The sequence below is a fragment of the Hermetia illucens genome, chromosome 6, assembly GCF_905115235.1.
Source record: "Hermetia illucens chromosome 6, iHerIll2.2.curated.20191125, whole genome shotgun sequence".
In the NCBI taxonomy this organism is placed as follows: Eukaryota; Metazoa; Arthropoda; class Insecta; order Diptera; family Stratiomyidae; genus Hermetia; species Hermetia illucens.
In genome coordinates this window covers 21,641,285-21,662,837 of record NC_051854.1, presented here as the reverse complement: position 1 = coordinate 21,662,837, position 21,553 = coordinate 21,641,285, and the positions used below count along the sequence as shown (strand labels likewise).

Here is a 21,553-nt window from a genome sequence, read left to right as displayed (position 1 = left end):
ACATGCAGGGAAGGCTTTGATTGTATTCTTTAGCCGTAGCTCACAAGCCCTACATAGGAATTTATGGCAATCTCCACCATAGTCCTAAACCCTTTTGATTGAGGAGGAATATATCTAACCGTCTCAGATGGTAGGTGGAATAAGTTTCTCCCGGAATAATAGCATTTTCTATGAAGTGGAAAAACGATGCCCCGCTGAGGGAGGGGAATTCACTCAAAGTATTATGTTATTATCGTAAAAGTTGACTTTAAAGGATACATATTTCTAGACTAGCAGTCCGTAAACCTAAAATTTTATTAAGCGCTAAATCTCAAAGGCATGATAGGATGATAATCAGTATAATAATTATACTGATATAAATCATTATCAGCCACAACCTTTTACTTTATACTGTATCGAGGCCCTCCTTAGAATACTTCCTTGCTCCAATTTTTGTGAGAATTTCAGTGATACGGTATTGGCGTTCTGGGCTCAAGCAAACTATGTAAGATTATAGGTCTTTGGAAAGCACTTCTCTTTCTTTTACAGCCCTGGGTTATTGTACTCTGGCGAGGCTGCCAGAAGTAAGTGATATAAGAAATATCTCAACATTGCAGTATAATGCACTAACGAAGGCTGCGGACACAGAGGGAGAGAGTCTTTCTGTGAGCGATTATATTGTGGTAAAGTTCCATTCTTTGTCGATGAAATGACAAAATCAAAACAAAAATGAAATCATCCCCTGATAAATGCACTCAACGAGGCAAGGCCTTTGGATAAGGAGGTCTTCCCCTGGAACTGCTCCTTGCAGCTCCTGCAGTTACTGCCGAATTAGTACTTTCACTCATCCGTAAGTCCTGAGAATCTGAGGTTTTTCCCAGGGAATGGAATGATCGTCAAGGTTCTGATGTCGTCTCGAGTATGGGAATTGACGAGATATTTGCGTGTTCTTAATTGTCGCAAATAAAATAGCCAAAATTATCTTGCAAAGCTAAAAGCTTGATGCACAGAGAACAGCTTGATTTTCATCTAGGTCGACCGAGTAGGTCGTCCAACACGTGACGCAGAAAAGTTGAGGAGGAGTGCCAGCTTCTCGAAAAGACTTAAAGGGAGCTGAAGCAAATTGAAGTGAATCGACAGCAACGAGGCGTAGGTGTGGTTAACGCGGTTGGCCCAATTAGGAAATAATGGCAACCATCCATATATTTAATCAAAGGCAACACTATGATTAGGGTGGCACGATTCCCAACTGAATCATCTGATTTTCGGTCAATTGGTTCGGCCTACCGATTTCAAGATTGTAAGTTGCTCGCAGGATTCAATAGTGCCTCTGAGGTGGATTTGTTGAGAGTTCAAACAAAGTGATCCTTCCTTAATCAACATTAAATGTCTAGGGTATGTTTTTAATGCTGATAGCTTCGTTTGCCCTGTATAAAAACAGCTCCAATTATCCACAAAACAACATTTCCTCTTTTTGTCTTTATATCGTAATTGATATCATGCTGTCTGTGCCAGAAGATTTACATATATGCAGAGAAGCTATTTATAAACCGTGATTATCAATTCGATATTCCTTGGCGGATTTCCAGCTGAGAGTCCTCCTAGTTTGCAGCGAAGTGCATCTGAATTAGTAGCTCTAAAGCCTCGTCATAATGTGCCTTCTAAGAACCCTTCAATTTGTATGCGAAAAGATAGTTAGTTACGTTCTTTGGCTAAAATCACACTGAACCTTGTAGTGTCGCTGATGCTTAAACTACTTTGGTAGTATTTGAGACAAATCTGTCTATCGACGGAAAATTGGAAGCATGCAGGACTAAGAAAAATCCTAGAGGGGGCAAACGGATATTTGAGCATCCACATGTGTTCTTAACAACAACAAATAGGAGTGATGAAAGGGCGTTTTCTTGATGAACACCGACAGAGACACGAGGCGGTTTTCATACACCCGCTACACTTTGAACTCTGCTTCTCAGATCGTGGTAGAGAAATTGAACCCAACGCACGGTTCTTCTGGCACTAAGTGTTGTCGTAGAACATACCAGACGAGCTCCTTTGGCACCAGATTCAGAAATACAATGTTATTGCTCTTTCAGAGTAAAGTGATTTTTTAATTTTTCTTAAATAGGGAAAACCCTGCACCTTTTATAAGATTTCGGAAGCGTCAGACTATGAAAAAAGTGATAGGGTGTCCAAATCCATGACATTGAATTGCTCCATTGCAATTAATGATCCGACGAAGCAATAGAGAAAGTTATTCTGTTGTAGAAAATCATTTCACGGGGTCAAACTGTTCCAGGTAATGCAAATCAACAAAATAATACCAAAGGAATTCCTAGAGTTTAAACACCTCTTTTGCGATTGTGTATTTTATCTTTTATTATAAAACTTCACTTAACTATGCTAGTGCATAAAAATTGTCTTAATCCAAAATCCTAACTACTCGAATTATCAGCCAAATTCAACTCAAAATGCGCCTTTGTAAGCTTCCTATACAAATCCATTCCTAGCAAATTCCTTGCGGACGAATGTGCGCCAGACCAATTCGAAAAAATCTTATCAACATATGAAACCGATGCTGGAATGCACAGCAAACGTTTAGCGAATGTCGCTAATTCTGGACACATACGTTCAGCCATTGACCAAAATGTGTCATACGAAATAACTTTTTTCACTGCCAAAATCTTGAACACGTCTTCATTTCTCTTGAACAGAAGTAACTGATCCAGCCCCGGTGAATCTAACGCTTCAAGCAGGAAGTATTCAACCATTTTCATTTGTTCGCTATTAAATTTCCGTCCACGATAACTTGGATGCATAAAATTCGCAGACATGGCGACAGGCGTGAGAGCTTGAGCTCTTCTCTTTTCCAGGTGTTCCTGAAATTCGGATGGAAAAGAAAGTTCCATCCATTTTTCTGCGATTTCTGCTAGCGTAGTGTTCCTTTTTTGAGATAAATAGATCAGCTCACATAAAGGTTCAATGACGTTTAAATAAGTCTCGATTTTTTTCAAAAACGATTCGTTGCAAATGGCAGAACGAATAGTATAATGAATATCAATATTTTCCCTCTCAAGGAAGTCCTGTACAATAGGATTATTTGTAATGAAACATCGGAAGGAGTCGCGGTAGGTGCAGTACCGCTTTTCAGATGGTAGTAGTATTCGACTTCCGCCAGCTTCAAGAATTTTCAATTCGATATCTTTGTTTTTAACTTCTTGTAAAATCTGCTTAACGAACTTTACATCGTCTTGATCTATTATATCTTCAGCTAAACACCCTGCTAAGTAGCTGTGACATACAGAATGCCATAGTGGAATCTCTACTGATCCGATTTCTAACTGTAAGTTGTCCGATATGACTGCAAATATATTTGCATTGTAAAACTCCTTGGCGAGTTTATACGATTCTTGAATAACTTTTGTTTGAATGTCGCTATCGTCGCCAATAAAATCTACATCCAAGTCCCAAGTATTTAAAAATACGCGCGTGTCCTGTGACTCATTCTGGGCTTTCAAATATAAGCAAGCCACAAGGCATTTTGACGTATCACTGAAATCTTTCCAGCCACTTAGTAGTAGAACAGCATCCTGTTCCTCGCAAGGCACTCGGGCATTGAATTTTTCATGGATTTTATCCAAATATGTGGTTGTTAGTTCTTTTAGGGTTGGTGGTTTGTAATTTCTATTGAGCTTCGCTAGAAACCGTTTCAGATAAACCGAATTCAATGTTTTGAATGGAATATTAGATGAAATAAAAAGCTCAGTGAATGCCAAATGAATATCCTCTAAATTGCAAGTGCTCGCAGAGGCCGCCGAAGAAACTCGTACCAATTTTATCTTTTTCGTTTCATGAGCAGGAGACTGACTATTGGACGGAGTGCTACTTCCCGGTTTTTCGGCTTGGAATTCCGGAGATATGCAGATTTCATCCGAATTATTATCCAAGAATACCTAGAACAATAGAAATGGCGTTTATTCTCTTTGAAACTTAATATTCACAATTAGAATACCTGAATTGATTCATACTCTTCGCCCTCATCACTCTGGTCTGCAGTCCTGATTACTTCATTTTCTCCGTTAACTATGTTGGAAATGCTTTCCATTTCCACATCTCCTTCTGGTTCAATGTGTGATTCATCTTTAGATATTTCTAAATTGCTCTCATCAATTTTGATATCAGCTCCTGGACAGGCTTTTCTGAAAGGACAGGACAGAAATTAGTGCAAGTACCGAATAGAATACAAATAAAAATGCACATAAATTTGGCAAGAAGTACTTAACCTAACGCATTATCTTGCATTAAAATAAATGTCGATTACCATCATTCCGTGTATCATTTTGGCTGCTGGTATTTCATGTAAACGTGCAGAACTAATTTCTCTTCTTCCTTACCCTTTTTTCCCTTCAGTAGCAGGGTCATCTAGATCGGGCACGCAACTTTTGTCGTAGGCATCTAGCAGATGCAATCATCGCTTTTCCGCCTGGACTTTGATGTTCAGACCCATATTGGCTATTTAGTACTCATCAATGCAAATTCCATATATATATGGTTGCCGAATGCCCCTTGGGTAGATATAGCGTGTCAACTCCACATACGCGTCATCGTTCGCAATTACTTGAAATGCGCTTCAGCTCCCTTAGGGCTTCCCGAGGCGTCCACACTGCTCCTCTATTTTGTGCCAAGTGCTCTTGGGGCGACATACTCGTCAGCCATTTTGGGAGAGTAGATTCCACCGCATAGCGTAGCCTCTCCTTAATGTATGACTTATCCACTGTTACTTCCGCCTTTCGATCGCATTGCGCACGGGAGCCAGGCCTGTGTACCGACTAAGACTAAGTAATTGTATCAGATAAGAACACTTCGATGACATGACGCAGGCAGCATTGACATGGGCTCGAGTGAAAGCGAGGGCCACTTCGCATGTGCTACTCCCATATAGCAACACAGAAAGAACACTAGCAAAGAACACGCTCAACTTGATGTTGATGTTGACATAACTGCATTTCCAGATTTTAGACAAAGCAGCGAGAGAAGAACTAGCGCTGATAATACATCGGACAACATTCAGTTCGGTGCCACAATAGACAGAAACGACGCTTCCTAGATATACAAATTGATCAACAGATGTCAGTGCAAATTACATGACCATAGAATCAAAGACACATCTCTATGCAATGGGCGTAACACCATATCGAATACAGATGACCTTATTTCGAGCGTATCACAGGGTGTTACGCTACTGATCCAACGCAACTTTTTCGTTTTCGTGAAGGGTAGTTCATCATCTGGGTAGCCAATCAGCACTCGGAATCATAGAGGATAACAGGACAAGGACCAATGCTGCCTCTTTGGACCGAAACTATAGCCTATAAATGACTACAACCAATCACTAAGTTCTGCTATGTTATTTAAGTTCATAGAAACAGTAACCCATGAAGCAATGTGCACTACTACTGACAGTATCTTTGGAGCAATAAACAGTCCTCCTATAGCTACAGCTGGAATAGGTGCCTCGGATGAACTGCCCGCAGCTTCGGCTGTTACCTTAACATCTGGTAAATCATCTGACTTTCTGACCTATTTTGTGTTCCTCCTGGAACAAACCTGTTTTATATGGATAATGTTGCTCCTCCTGCGAAACTAGATCGGCATCTGTCCACCATTACCCGCTGCTGTCGGCTACTTTAAAACCTACTTTGCAATCAGTTTCAAGATTCGGCAAATAAAAACGATTTCATTGGCTAATGAAGAGTCAAGTAACCAAAGCGCTAATGAGACTCATGAGTCGACTAAAAGGGACAGAAATTTATGGACTACCAACATGCAAATTTTGAAACCTTATTGCTACCGAAACGTCAACAATTCCGCAGATAGGGACTAACTTCATGGGAACGACCTTTGGCTATCGAAAACGGATTATATTTGGTTTCTGGAATGTGCGCATACTCCTTGACAACGGTAGCGAGGGTCCTCAGAACGTTCGCTTTCTTCAACTTGAGCGGCAATTCTAAAGATATAAGCTGGATATTTTGGGCCTAAGCAAAGTAAGATAGTGGGACTCTGGAGAGCACTCCTCTCCCTCTTGGAAAGCCAAGGGGTAGCAGACGTGAATCCGGTGTCGGTTTGTTTCTGACGGCTCTTGACTTGGGAGCCGGTTTCTGCTAGGAGTTCTATTTGCAAAATTCCGATCCATTTTAATGAGCATCACAATATCGATAAGCATTGCATCGCCTTCAAAACTACTCTTTTCTCCGGTGCTACGCGCATCGCGTAGTCACCATTCAGAGTTGCATTTTCTTTCTTTGTAATCAATGAATGAAGAGCAGACTCACAGGACTTTTAACGCTGGTAAGCATGTTGGTTTTCATTAAGTGGGTGCAACCTAATCGCGTTCCCGCGAATGTGACGCTCAACCAGTCTCTCCAAACCTTTCAGCGAAATTGAGGTCAAGCTGATCTGTCTGAAGTTCTTTGGATTAGAATAGTCATCTTTCCCAGGTTTCGGTATGAAGACTACCTTTACCTTTTGCCAAGAGGAAGGCACGTAGTAATATTTCTTGGAAGTTGCTCTAAGTGCTCCATACCCTCCCTTAGTATTGTTGAATAGATGTCATCCATGCCAGGTGCTTTGAAAGGTTCAAAGGACAGTATGGTAGCTCTCACCTTTTCATAGTTAACAATCGCTTTCGCAGTGTTCCAGTTCCCCTTGCAGCACTTACGTGCTGAAAGGGTTGCAAGAACCGTCAACTCTGCCCTCCAGGAGGGTCTCTGCTGATTCCAGTCTGGAGCTCGTCAAATTACCGTCGGGTTTTCTAAGAGAGTGCAACTTGGCCGACTCATCCCTTTTAAGAACTCTGCACAGCCTTGAAGTCTTTCTTTTGCCTTTCATTTCCTCACAGTACGCTCTAAAGGAGTCTCGTTTCGAACACCTAACGAGCCTCTTATATTCACGCCGTGAGTTCCTGAAATTTAACCAACCTTCGTTCTTATTACTTTTGCAAGCACCGTTGAGAAGTTGCCTGGCTGATTTCCTGAGTTTTTGCAGTTCCCGGTTCCACTAAGGAACCGTTTTGGCGCTTTGGCCTCGAGAAATATGACAAGCCTCTTCATAGCACTCTAAAAGTGTGCAGTTCAGAGTTTCCAATTCGTCTTCCAGCACCGAATGGGTCCTTAGTCGCCTAGGGAACTGTACTTTATTGCCAAGAAATTCATTGAACTTTGTCCAATCCGTTTTCCTAGGGTTCCGTCTTTGTATTGTAGACTGTTCGCCCGCAATAGTCAGATTGGATTCTAGGTATCGGTGATCTGACAGTGAGACCTCGTCTAGCACCCGCCAATGTGTAATCAACTCTAACAATTCTTAGGTCAATTACTTCGCTTCTTCTCGGTCCCACGAACGTAAGGGCGCACCCTGCGTTTGCAGTCATGAGACCAGCTGCAACGATCAAATCAAATAGCTTCTCTCCTCTTAAATTGCATTTGCTATTTCCCCAACAAATATGTTGAGCATTCGCATCGCAACTTATTAAACGTACGAGACCACTTGATTCTGCATACGCTACCAGATCCCTAAGTTCTTGCGCCGGTGGAGAATGCAAAGAATCATAGGGTAAATAAGCGGAGACAACTATGATGTTTTTCCTCTCGCCATTAATCTGATTTTGTACGATGACCGTAACTAAGTCCTGGGAACAGAGCTGTTTCAGCATGGTTGCCTCTAACCGTCTTGACATCAGGATACAAGGTCTCGGTCTTATGGATCTTTCATCGTAGAAGATCCTAGCCGCCTTTACTGATCCAATGCCACAAATTCTGTAAAGTCGCTCTTGTACTAGAAAAAAATAGGTGCAGTCCTGCAGCCTCGCTGCCAAAGATAGGAGGAGGCTTTAGCATGCTACAGGCTGATTCGACTAATCTTTATGTTTTTCTAATGTGTTATGGAAAACAGAAGCGTACGCCGCGATCCGCGTGTGACGGGATTTCCCCCACACCGTACTGCTAGAGACTCGATCCCCTCGTGTTTGATTTCTCGGAGAAAAGCCGCACTTGGAGGTACCGCAGTACCCATGTCATCATCATCAACGGCGCAACAACCGGTATCCGGTCTAGGCCTGCCTTAATAAGGAACTCCAGACATCCCGGTTTTCCGCCGAGGTCCACCAATTCGATATCCCCCATGTCCTCATTAATGAAAAATATCATCTCATCCCGCAGAGCATTCATCTGTTTTCCACTTAGCACCTTGACTGGTTTACGATGTCCGGTTTGCATAGATTCGATTACTCGAACTGGCATCAAGTCAGTTCCATTCACGTCTCTGGCTTCCCTTTCTTCCGCCCGTTCCTTGGAAGGTGTAGGAAAAGTTACTAGTAAGTAGGGTTCACCCTATAGTCCCTTCACCAGTGCGAACCTCCATACGGGGGTTCCGCCACTATATGCACTATTCTCCTCGCGCAGCTCCATTGTGGGTATTTGGTAGAAAGTATAAAGTTATTTTGAAACGCAGGGAAAACTGGGACGACCCAGAAGAAAGCATGGCAGGATATACTGCCTTTTCTATCCCGATGGCTCAAAAAAAGGGTAGAGTTCTGAAGCAGTAGTAGAAGTGGGCTCTTCCCTAACGACAGTATTGAACGGTCTTTCAGGCTGAAGTGTATGCAGTTTTAAAGGCGGCAATCTATGTGATTGCCAGGCGGTAGAAGAGCAGGCGCATCGCAATCTGCAGCGATAGTCAAGTTGCATTGTGAAAACACCTCCAGAACAGCTTATTCTATTTGTTAATATTTTTTTAACTTAAAGGTGTGACTAACAACATATTTGAGTATTATTATCCTTACTTTTCTTCGACAATGAGGAAAGAGCTCGAAAAATTGCTCCATTTAAGACAGTGGTGTTACCTCCTAAGACCCTCCACGGGTTCTAGTTCTTTCCGGTCTGTACAAGCGGAATACATCCCTATTAACTTTAAGCATTTTCATAAGTACTTACCTATGGATTATCAGTCGTGATCGAGCTGTATTCTTAAGAACGCGACTACAAATCAAGCAACGAGCCAGAATTCGGGAATTCTCAGTCTTGATAAGCTCGAAATGACCTTTTTCCCAAAAATCATGCTGTGGGCGTCCTCTCATTTTCATTATCATTCCTAAGCCTTTGAAATAGTAAAATTGACACAACTGTTTTCTAACGATTATTTACATTTCCACTTTGCCGCGAAACTTTAATTTACAAATGCAATTGGGAATAGCAATAATATAAAATACACCGCCCGCGGTTGACAGCTTGCATGTAGTTAATGAGCGAACATACAGCAATGGAGGAGAGTCAGGGTTGTGTTGAAATGACTTCTTGTGTTATAATGTCTATTTGCTGGTTGAAAACATTATCTGCGTATTTAAATCTTCTATCTAGAACTTGTTCGACTTGTATTAGTTCGAAAAGTCTAAAACTACCAGCAAATACTGGAAATATTCTGGAGTTTTACTTCATCTTGCATATGTTTATGCTGCTTTCCAAACAATCCAGGAATGCGTCTCGGCTAGTAAATACTGAGGGCATATGTCAATTACTGATAAGAAAATGTTTACAGTTGTCCCGCTGGTGGTCTTTTCGTGTCCGACAGTAATTGGACGGATGTGATAATTGCGGTTGAGATTTTGAGGGAGAGTACTGCAATCTCCACAATTTCTGTGAAAATGTTAAGCAATACATGCATCTTTCTGCTGGCACCTGTTATTTTGTGCATATTTTTGATACCTGTCGGTGGAACTGCTGAAGATGAGGAACGTCCTAAAATAACACCTAAAATATGTAAGCCAAATAAAAACGATTTTATTAAAGTAGATTTTGCAAGATGGGCATGTTTTTCTAGACGCCAGTGTATTCGTCCGTCGACGGGAGGAGCACAAACTTTTCGTTAAACATTTGGCCAGTTCCAACTACGAGAAGACGTACAAAATGTTGGATATAGCGTACGATAAAATTTTAGAGGTGATAAACACTAAATTTCATCACAAAAGCTTGAAACTATGTAAATGTTAAATATCCGCAGATAATCAAAGACAACAACATGACACTCCACCAATCCGGCTACGTAGCTTCAACTGGTTTCCCGACTGAGAGTCGCCTGCAGGACTCGGTGGCACTCATCATTGAAAATATCTGCCTTGGCGGCGATTTAATCCTCCATTTCCCCGAAATCTCATATCGTATCCTTAAGAAACAACCGGAATGGAAGCAAATCTTCGATTGGGGCACGCAATTCCTGAATAATTACGCTCACATTCTGAGTGAGCAAACGTACCAAATGGTCGATTTGTTTCGACAGGAAGTCAATTTGACGAAACGTTCCCCAGATTTCGTAAATCCGTACTATACCAAGTTACCAATGAGCGAGACTAAAGAGAAAAAGAGGCCGCCAAAGAAGAAATTGAAAAGAGGCCCTCAGTTAACTGGGCGAGTGGAACTGTAGGAGTTTCTGTAAGTTGGATCGAATAATCATTATGTATCGAATGGGGTCGAATAAATTTGTTGAATTTTGCATTATCTTCTGTTTATTGGTTACGATCCATCAATTCTATAAGTATGAAATGAATACATTTAATAATTAGTGCTCTAGATCAATATTGTTACCGAGGCTTCTTGCAATTTATCCCGTTCAGAAGCGTTCCTCATCGATCGTATCAGCGCGAATCACATGCCCATACCAACAAAGTGGAGTCACTCACAATTTCTCTGGATTGGGATCATGGCATGTCACTCGTCCAACGCAACATTTTCGTCTCCATTGCCGTGATACGCTGTTCATTGCTTTTTTTAGTCGGCCAACACTCAGGACCATAGAGGGCGACAGGGCGGACCACATTCCAGTAAAAATTCTTATTTATTCAGATTGAGTCCCTTACCGTATTGCATGAGGTGATTATTCCCCCTTTTGGACAAGTTGCTCAAGATCAGTTTTGCTATAAGACCCGAGAAAAATGTCTACATAGAGCAGTGTATAGGGCGCTGGACGTTAGATGTCCCGTATGATAGTGCGCAGAACAAGACTAAGAGGAATGGTAAGAGACTATTTCCTGATGAACACTAACAGACAAGAAACGACTTTGTTATATTCGACACACTTCGCAATTTAACCTAATGAAGAGCATACCAGATGGGTGTTGTGTGGTACACGGCTAAACACCTCTAAATTCAGAGATGCAATTTACTAAAGCGATGATTTTTCATGGTGTTTGTCCTCAACCGTGCAGCGTGTTGCTAAGTTTCGTGGTTTTGAACAAACCTGGCATTGTTCATTGTTATTTAAACGATGTCGCGAATACGATTGTAAAGAAAAAATCTTCATGATATGAGCTATCAAGCGGATCGGATGTTAATTTGAACATTCTGCTAGATTGTCTATCTTTTTAAGGTTTTGTTTGCAAAACAAAACCTTATTAAAATCGGTTCAATGTCTGTCTGTCCTTTTTTTTCAAGAATGTGGAAATCTTCAAAAGACTCCGGCCTGGGCACGCCAGAGTGTGGGATTTTTACCCACTAAAACCAACCCCGGCCCCTCTACCCCGTGGAACCACCTTTAGGTATTGCATCACGGGGCGGAGTTAGCTTACTTTAGCTAGGTCTCCTTTCGTCTAGCCGCGGGGTTCGTAATCGCGCCTTCCTCACTTCTGCGATCATGGAATTGAACGCATCCCAGTCTTCCTGACAAGCTACCATTCTCCGGACAAAATTTTCCGGGGTAAGCACTTCACCTAGACTTTCCTCTAGGTTCCTTCTTTCTTCCATGAACCTAGGACACTGGAAGAACACGTGCGCCGGGGCCTCTGGGACCCCGTCGCAGTTTGGATAATTAGGCGCGATGTCCAATTTAAATCTGTACCCCCGGTTTTGCGCCGAGGTCCACCAATTCGATATTCCTAAAAGCCGTCTGGCGTCCTGGACTACGCCATCGCTCCATCTTAGGCAGGGTATGCTTTGTCTTGTTTTTCTACCATAGATATTGCCCTTATAGACTTTCCGGGCTGGATTAAGTAACTCGCTCACCGTAACCAATTGAGCCGGATTCTATCTACAACCGGCGGTCATGGTATCGCTCATAGATTTCGTCATTACGGAATCGTCCATCCTCATGTAAGAGGCCAAAAATTCTTCGGAGGATTCTTCTCTCGAACGCGGCCAAGAGTTGGCAATTCTTCTTGCTAAGAACCCAAATCTCCGAGGAATACATGAGGACTGGCAAGATCATTGTCTTGTACAGTAAGAGCTTTGACCCTATGGTGAGACGTTTCGAGCGGAACAGTTTTTGTAAGCTGAAATAGGCTCTGTTGGTTGACAACAACCGTGTGCGGATTTCATTATCGTAGCTGTTATCGGTTGTGACTTTCGACCCTAGATAGGAGAAGTTATTAACGGTCTCAAAATTGTATTCTCCTATCTTTATTCTTCCTGTTTGACCAGTGCGGTTTGATGTTGTTGGTTGGTTGGTTTTTGGTGCTGACGCTGCCACCATATTTTTTGTCTTGCCTGTGCATCCCAAGATCTCATGCCGATTGCCGTCTGCTCGATCTGGATGAAGAAAGTTTGTACGTCTCAGGTTGCTCTTCCCATATTGTCGATATCGTCAGCATAGGCCAGTAGTTGGGTGGATATTCCAACAGATTTTCCATCACTTGCCGCAGAGAGAAAATCTGATCTGTTGCTGATTTGCCTGGAGTGAAGCCTCTTTGGTATGGGCCTATGGGGCTATCCGGCCTAGCAAGATAGCGGAGAATATCTTATAGATGGTACTCAGAAACGTGATACCTCTATAATTGCTGCACTGTGTGATATCTCCCTTCTTATGTATAAGACAGATAATGCCTCTTTGCCAGTCGTCAGGCATTGATTCGCTGTCCCACACCTTGAGCACAAGTTGCACAGAATGAGCTTTGACCCTGACGTTTCCCATTCTGTCGGAATTCAGAGATCCTTCTGTTCTCGGCAGGAAGAGCATGGAGGTGTATAAAGCTTCATTCTGCTGATTTGTTAGTTGTGGCCGTTGCTCCCTGTAGTTTTCAAGTTGACAGACCTGTGGGTTTTCCTAGATTTCCTTTTTTCGCCTGCGAAGTCGCCTCTTGGCTCGACAAAATTCGTGGTAGCCCTCTGCGCGCGCCCGCGTTCTTCGAAAATGCAGCATTACTCGGTATGCAGCATACTTCCTTTCCGTTGCTAGTTTATATTCATCGTCGAACTAGTCCTTCCGGCCTTTTTTGCGGCTGGAGCTACGTATCCTTGTGGCCGTATCAATGATAACGTTCTTAAGGTGATTCCAAAGATCATTTGTCAATGCTTCTCCCCCAGGAACGCTGTTGAATGCATTTAATGCCGCACCCATTTCCTCCTTATAGGTGTAACGGATGGCTGTGTTGTGGATGACTACAGTTTTCGCCCTCACCTGATTATCAGCGGAGATACGCGTTCGTGTTGTTATTCGAGTCCGGAGCACCATGGATAGTGATCCGAGTCTTCATTAGCCCCCTATATATTCTGATATTCATCAAGGCTGAGGCGGTGTTGAACTTACATGTAGTCAATTTGGTTTTTTGTGGACTGCTTTCCGCGCAAACCAGGTATTTTCAACAACTATTTCGTGCGACACTGCTAATTGCTAATTCAGGCAATACATCGGCTCCCATAGCAGCCGATGTATTGCCGGAATACCGCCTCCGTTCCTTCTTTGCCTCACAACCGCAGAGTGCATAGTCTTTCGCTTATGTTTTCAAAGCAGACAACATCAGGTTTCATTTTTTGGCTGACTAAGAAACCAAGCACATGGTTTACTAAATGACTACTATAATATATGGTGTAGTGGCTCCTCTCCAAAATACCGGTCCCTGTCCAGCACATCTCTTGTAACGCTGTTATACTAGCTTTATATTGGGACAGCAGCTAGCCGACTGGGAAGCCCGAAGGCGTACAAAGAGCGCACGTTCCATGAGCAAATGCGCAAATCGTTCGTCCGTTTTAATTCCTGGGTTCGTCGTTAAAAATCCCTCCAATCCAAAGATCCTTTTGTAGCTTCGTAACAAGTTGTTTTCCGTGTGGGATTTTCAGCCCTGTCTGACCCCCAACTTGGAAGACCATTATAATAATTTGCCCCGTTTTTTAAGCATGGGAAATCGCCTTCATCTTTCTCCATCAGCATCATGGCAGTAAGTACCCCTACAACTAAATGAAGCAGCGCAAGAGGCCGGCCTAAGAATTAATGAAAAGAAAAAAAATGACTGAATGACCGAATCATCAAGGCAGGCATTAACACGACAAAACCTGACAATCGCTGGAGGAACTCTATTCTGGAGGCCAAGGGCCGATTTGGCCTGTCGCGCTATTAAAGAAGGAGTTCCTCTTCCGTGTTATTGCTCATCACACCAGATGAGTTTTTGTAGCACATAGCCGAACGTCTATTATGGACCTAGAACCGCAATGTAATGAAGGCGGTGCTTCTCTATGAAAAACTACGAAGCGTTTACTACATCAGTGATTCCGCAGTTCTCGACAAACTCAGCCTGGTTCACAGTTATATGACCCACGTAGCCAATGCGATTGTGAAGAGAGCATTTAACAATTTTTATGTCATATTATTATTATTAAGGGTCGTCCTTTATGGCATCAGACGGTATTCTACCGTCTCACCGAACCAAAAAGGTGGGTCCCAGCTCAGCACCTTCCAGAACTCAGTCACGGTGTGGTCAGGTCCTGCCGCTTCCTTTGATTTCATTAATTTAATTGCCTCTTCTACTTCTACGACGCTGATAGACTCCATTGGTCCAAATGCAGAAGTGGTGAATGACGGAATTTTTGCGTCGAAATTTGTTCGATGTATTCCAGCCATCTGTCCGTTAGTCGGTTAAGGAAGTGACATTCATGTCGGAGAGGGCGGATATCGATGTATCTATTGAGAGCATAAATATTTAACGTACAACACGGATTCTTGTGGCTTGAACCAATTTGTCTATGTCCTGACGACGGGCATGTGTCAGGAGCCCATGCTAGGTTTCCATCAAGATTGGGACCCGTCCCGGTACTTTTCTGAGGGCAGTTAAACGGCATGATAACTTTTCGTATCCAGCATATTCTATAAAACTTGATTTATGTATGTTTACTATTAAAGTAAAGTCTTCCACTCTTGTATCAAAATTTTTCATGAAATCGGAATCAAAGTCAATCTATTCATCAGAAAAATTGACTCATTTATTATAAAATTCGACATCCAACTCTTGCTTACAATAAAATTAAAAACTATGTACATTTTAATTATCTTTACATCAGCTGTTCCTGCCTATCTGGTATCTGTGTTCGGAGCAATCTTTTGCTGCAACAGTTTCCCATAGCCACCTCTGCCCGCGTCATAGTCCGTTCGGTATTCGTCACGTACTTGTCCTCCAGATTTACCTCGTCCATACTGTCTACCTTCGATGAATCCAGCGTCCCAATCAACACGAATCAGTCGGTCGTCCAAGCGGGTCCCGTTTACATATCTGAAAAGGATAAGAGATTGTTCAGCATCTTTCATGAAAGAATGACACAACCGCGGTTCACTCTTATTGGAAATGGAGCTCTTCGTCGAGTGAATGTGATTAACGACGCTATCGATTTTTTAGAAATGATGATCCAAAACTAAGTCCAGATTCTTGAAACATATTTTGGGTATAAAAGCAGGGGAAGATGCATCTTTGCGGATGAAAGAATTTTCTCGAAAATCTGCCGGCACAAAACCGCAACTCCAAAACTGGGTATTTCCGGAAATTGTGTGATAAACCTTCACACAATTTTAACATAAACGCCAAAATAAGCTTTGAAGAAAGTTAATTGAGACATATAGAGTAGGTTTTCACATAAAAGCGATAACAGCCAGCAATTATTCTCAATCCTAACCTCATTGCATTTTCGGCATCCATTCGACTGTAGTACTCCAGAAAGCAGAACCCGCACGGTGTCTTCTTGTACTTGTCCAATCCCATCACTATTCGCCGGATATCTCCACAGCGCGAAAACAATTCATGAATTTGTTCTTCTGTCGTGTAAAACGATAAATTTCCAATATAAAGGGTAGCGGAAATCTTCAGAAGTTTTTCCTGATCAATTCGTGAGCCCTGCAAGCCAAGAATTCACGGTTAGTGCTCTTATAAGAAAAACATGTAGATCATTTCTGAACACCTTAAAATGTTGGTCTCGGTATGAGCTCAATTCTACCGATGAATTCGACATCGTGACCGGGAAAAACTAAATAAAACTGCGAAACGGCAATCGCCACGAAGAAGATGTTTACCATTCGATGACAAGCACTGACAGCTAACTTGCATTCGCGTGTATGATGTGAAGTTGGTGGAAATAGGATTGTGCTCATGACAACGGTTCAGTGCACTGAGAAGAAGCTGAAAGGTCGGTTCGAAACTTTTGCGTACGAAATTTATCAGTTGGAGAGTCTGATTAAATTCTTGGTTTATTGTTTATGTACACATCTCTGCTCTAATAATGCGTGTGTTGTGCGATTGCTAATAACTTGGTCAAAGCCATCTGGTAGGTAGACCATTTTTTGTTGTTTTAGATTTTCATTTCGAACTAATTCTAATTTTAGGCACATCATTCCAAACGGGAAGTAAGAATATATTTAAAGACTGAATCGAGCTGAAATTAGTTTGTGTGGATATGTTGTCCTTGATACGCAATTAAGGTGTCTTATCATTACATAATTTCCATATTCGTTTATACTTCTCCGCAGTTATCTTGCCCATGCAGCTTTAGTGACTTCCATTGGTTGATAGATAATTATCGTCCTTAAAGTCTGTCAAAATTGGTTGAAGTACTCTATTTGACTTCGGTTGCTTCGGCTGTGCAGCCAACTCTGGGAAGCTTAAGGAGCTGGTGCAATAGAAAATGATTTCTCAGCTTTCATGTCTGGGATGATCAGCGATTCGGAACTTTCGCATTGCGAATTAGATTCATAAGATGTTCCAAATATTTCAATTTGACATGTGGTATTAAGTATTCTCCCTGGTGTCCCCTGCAAAAGGGTCGGATACTATTCCAGAACGGAACGTGTATGGAAGTTTCGTCACATTCAGCAAAGAACCTATAGGCAATGCCCCTAGATATCCCTAGCTTCCCCAGGTGGCATTTTTGTAGGCAGTGACCAATGAGTATTCCCACTATAGTCCAGATGTTCTTTGCGGGGAGGTTTAAAGAATCCTTCGAGCGCTTGGATTCGTATCCGACGATAAGCAGCCTGAACTTCTCCATTCCTAGTAGGTTTGCCAAGTGTAGTTTCCTCAGCGTTACAATGTTCATGGCTATGATTTTGGTTTCCGATTTAACAGAAGGGTTCAGGTCCGTGTAGAGGCGTCCCTTCTCCCTTCCTGGCTAGTTCATATGCTGCATTTTTGTCTTTTAACCTAACATCTGCTGAAACCCCGAGTATCCCGACCTTATTATGTGAGCCGAACGTGTTCAGTTTCTTAAAGCATTCCTATAACAATCTGGAGTTAACCTGTTTGGACCTAAGCGCCTTGACCACAGGTTGGTTGTCGGTCAGAATAGCAATGCCACCTATAGTTCCTTTGAAGTTTGAAGGAACACTTGTCTATTGTGTATATTTCTACCTGGGATATGCTAGTGTGCTTACCTACCGATTTAAAGAAAGTTTCCCTTGCACCAATGAATCCGGAGGCCGATCACTCTGCAGTGAGGGATCCGTCAGTGTTATGCACTCTCAGTTTGCCTTATTTCTTCAATGTGTTGGAAATTTCTTATGGAAATTAAACCTCGTTGCCATTGGTATCAGTAATTCGGGATTAGAAAGAATATCAATTTTCCTTCGATTAGGCCGCCTCACTGATACTCCCGGCTATTCTGAAGATTGCCCCTCCTGGCCTGTATTTGTATACGCAGAGGCAGAGACGAGTTAATCCTAGGAAAACCTCCAGGCCTTGGGCATGTCCCCATTGGCCCAATGATACACACACGCGCAAGCCAGTCTTCGAAGTTTGTGTAACTCCCTGGCTGTCGTGCTGACTTCAGTTCTTTCTGCCCCAATTTCCGCCCCATAAGTAGTCATAGACCTTACTATCGCAGTGTATATTCGAAGAAGTCTCTTCGGGGTGCAACCCCATATTTTCCCTGCTGGACCTACAAGACACCAAAGCCCTCGTAGGTTTCCGACATACGTCTTCAAGAGTAATTTCTGGTCTAGTGTAATTTCCAAATATTTGACCTGTTTCTCGTTTCACCCGCCTTCCTGTACCAGTTACTAATAATTCGCTGTCCGGTTTGGATCCTCATATTTGCCCCTACAGATTAAAATAATATCATCAGCGTAACCCTGGATCTGTATTCCGGTGTTTGTTAACTCTTCTAGGAGTTCGTCAACTACCATACTCCAAATTATAGGTGATAATACCCCACCTTGCGGACAAAGTTGGGTAGTGTTCATGACAATAGAATTCGTGTATGTCGGCACTTCTATTCGCTTACTCTCTAACACTCTGGCCATCCAGAAGGCCTGGGTGTTTCCTACAAACGCTCCTTCCATGTTTTTATTTATTTTGTTTCTATGGCATCCGTAATAAATCTATCAGCTCAAGTATGCCTTCGAAGTTATCAGCTGGCAGCAAAAGATCGTTAAAGCCCTGTTATCATATTGCTGGGCGCTTGTCTATTTGGAGCAATGTTGGAGGTTAGCGCCCGGCCAGATTACTTGTCGATTAGGAAGTACAGGGTGCGGCAGCATAACTTTCTTTTTTCAAAACTCAATAAAAACTATTGTATGCATCGGAAAATATTTACTCATTTTTTATAATGTAGGTACATGTCTAAAGTTTTTATTTACATTGTTTTGAAGATCAAATCTGTTAGGTGACGTCCCCCATTCTCCATACATTGCGTAAACCGATTTCTGGCGTTTGTCATGACTCTTGTTAGCATAGCATTGCCATTGTTGGCAATTTCTTCTTGGATGTTGGTCTTCAAATCTTGTAGGGTTCTTGGACGGTTCACATAAACACGGGATTTCAAAAGACCCCATAGAAAAAAATCACAAGAGGACAGATCGGTAGAGCATGCCGGCCATTCCAAATCGCCTCTAATTGAGATAAGGCGCTCTGGAAAGTGTTCCCTCAAAACAGCCATCGATTCTCCTGAAGTGTGTGCTGTTGCACCGTCTTGTTGGAACCAAGTGTCCCCCAAATCCAAATTTTCTAGCCGTGGGAAAAAAAAATTCTGTAGCATGTTTACATACCGGTCCGAATTCACTGTCACTGTAACCTCATTTTCCTCAAAAAACCAGGGACCAATAATTCCAGCTGAGGAAATTGCACACCACACAGTGACTTTGGGTGAATGCAAAGGCTTTTGATGCAATTCTCGAGGGTTGGTGTCAGCCCAGTAGCGCATGTTTTGTTTGTTAACCGACCCACACAAATGAAAATGGGCTTCATCGCTAAAAAAACAATAGCATCCTCGGGAACGACATCAAGAAGAAGCTCACACGCGTTCATCCGAGAATTGAAGTCACGTTCTGAAAGTTCCTGCACTATCGCCATCTTATAGGGATGAAAATGAAGATCATCACGAAGAATTCTTCTCACAGAACGATCAGATAGTTCAAGGGCAGATGCGTGTTTGCGCGCAGAACGCCGTGGCGATCGCAACATTGACGCTCTCACTGCTTCAATGTTCTCAGGTGATCTAGCGGGCCGAGGGACTCCAGTTCTTCCTTTTGTCGCACTTGCAGTTTGTCTGAATGTAGTGACCCATGTAACAATTGATTTGCGGTCTGGGACGGGAGCCAACGGGGCTAAATTAAAGCGATTCCGAAAAGCACGCTGTGTTGCAATAACCGAACATCCGCTTGAAAAGTAAACATCAACGGCAAAGGAACGCTCCTCACTATTCCAACGCATGATGGCGACTGAACCGTGTGGCGACAAAACTTTACAGTATCTCCTCTTGAACGAGACCACTAGCGCTCCGCTATGACATCAACTAACTGGGTGGCGCGCATTTTAAAAAAGGAAGTTATGCTGCCGCACCCTGTACTTTTCCACTCCCAGATCGAGATGATGGTTGAGTTTTAAAACGTATAAAGCTTGTAGTTCTTCATATTCCAATAACAAATCTACAGAACGTTAAGGTTTCCTTCTATGGCGCTGCTTCTATGTTGTCCATCCAATGCCCTTGCCAAAAGTCTTCAATTAGGAGACTTCTTTAAAGTTTTAGCACGGATTAACCAATCTGGAGATGGTCTTTTTAGGTATCAGTAGTCTTCTTAGTTGATTTTGCAGATTGCGTTTCGCCTGCTTTTAATCGCTCGTCAATCACTGAGGTTGCTGCCCATACACTACAGCTTGAAAGGCCGTTGCTTATTATTCCAAGGGAAAAATCCACTTCTAGTTTTTATTCGAGAGGTATACTCATTCTCCAAAATACTGTTCTGTTTGACTTGAGTGCATCCTGACACCTATTTTTCTGGTTCGTCTCGATTCTCCCTACGGATGAGGATAATTTCATATCTTCTACCAAACAAATATATGGGGTGCGAAGCATCACATGAATTCAATTTTTCCAATAATTCTTCCAATGCACTGTGCCTCGCACGTCCATTTTCCCCATAGATCTAAACGAAATAGCCTATGAATTGCTCTCATTGCCTTCCACTGCTTTGAATGTATATATTATTATCCTTCTTAGTCCGTAGATATCCCTAGCTTCCCTAGGTGATAGTTCAGCCGAAAATGACCAGTGAGAATTCCCACTAGGATTCCGAGATTCTTTTGGTGAGATCCCGTCATCCTTGATAGGCCGAACCAGTATAGTTTCCTCAATCGTTTCTCTTCATTTCTCAGAGTCATAGCCATGAACCCGTTTCTGATTTAACAGAAGGGTTCTGGCACCTTGAAAGGCATCCCTGCTCCCTTCTTGGCTAGTTTGTCCGCTGCCTTATTGTCTTCCAACCCAACAGGGCCTGGAACTCAGAGTGTCCAAATCTTCTTGAACGAGCCGAGCGTATTCAGTCTCTCAAGGCACTCCCATACTAGTTTAGAGTAGAGTTGATCTGGTTGGACCCAAGTGCCTTGATCGCTGTTTGGCCGTCGGTGAGAATAGCAATATTCTGCCCCCCCCCCGTAGTTCCTTTGGAGATTAAAGAGACACATCTGTCTATGGGGTATATACGTGGAATATGCTAGCGTGCTTACCCATTGGCTCCAAATACATTTTCCTTGGACCAATGACACCGGCACCTGCTCCTTCTGCTGTGAGGGATTTCGCCAGTGTAAAAGTAATCAGTTGCTGGTTTAAGCCGTACGTAACAGCCACGCTCTCCCAATTTGCCTTGTTATTCCAACGTGTTTCAAATTTCTTATCAAAGTGAAACCTTGTTGTCATGTTAACCCTTGGTATCAACAATTCTTGATACCGCCTAGAAAGAGTATCAATCTTCCTTCGATTTAGGCAGCTCCCCGCCTCATTAGCACTCCCGACCCTCCTGAATATTGCCCTCTTTGCCTGCATCTGTATGTGCAGATGAAGAGGGGCCAATC

General features: G+C 42.6%; 3 protein-coding genes across 3 annotated transcripts; 1 reads left to right on the top strand and 2 right to left on the bottom strand.

The window, feature by feature from the left end:
• Positions 1 to 2,326: 2,326 nt before the first annotated feature.
• LOC119660249 lies at positions 2,327 to 9,413 on the bottom strand. The gene is made up of 3 exons (XM_038068704.1): positions 8,967 to 9,413; positions 3,989 to 4,175; positions 2,327 to 3,929 (listed from the first exon to the last, which is right to left on the bottom strand). Exons 1-3 carry the CDS (start codon positions 9,119 to 9,121, stop codon positions 2,412 to 2,414), a joined length of 1,860 nt encoding a protein of 619 aa, XP_037924632.1. The 5' UTR covers positions 9,122 to 9,413; the 3' UTR covers positions 2,327 to 2,411.
• Positions 9,414 to 9,544: 131 nt separating this feature from the next.
• LOC119660250 (coiled-coil domain-containing protein 134-like) lies at positions 9,545 to 10,523 on the top strand. Its single transcript, XM_038068705.1, has 3 exons — positions 9,545 to 9,788; positions 9,850 to 9,968; positions 10,030 to 10,523. Exons 1-3 carry the CDS (start codon positions 9,674 to 9,676, stop codon positions 10,447 to 10,449), a joined length of 654 nt encoding a protein of 217 aa, XP_037924633.1. The 5' UTR covers positions 9,545 to 9,673; the 3' UTR covers positions 10,450 to 10,523.
• Positions 10,524 to 15,171: 4,648 nt separating this feature from the next.
• On the bottom strand, positions 15,172 to 16,334 carry LOC119659398 (nuclear cap-binding protein subunit 2). Its single transcript, XM_038067463.1, has 3 exons — positions 16,176 to 16,334; positions 15,894 to 16,111; positions 15,172 to 15,496 (listed from the first exon to the last, which is right to left on the bottom strand). The coding sequence occupies exons 1-3, from the start codon at positions 16,224 to 16,226 to the stop codon at positions 15,298 to 15,300; spliced, it is 468 nt and encodes a 155-aa protein (XP_037923391.1). The 5' UTR covers positions 16,227 to 16,334; the 3' UTR covers positions 15,172 to 15,297.
• Positions 16,335 to 21,553: the final 5,219 nt, after the last annotated feature.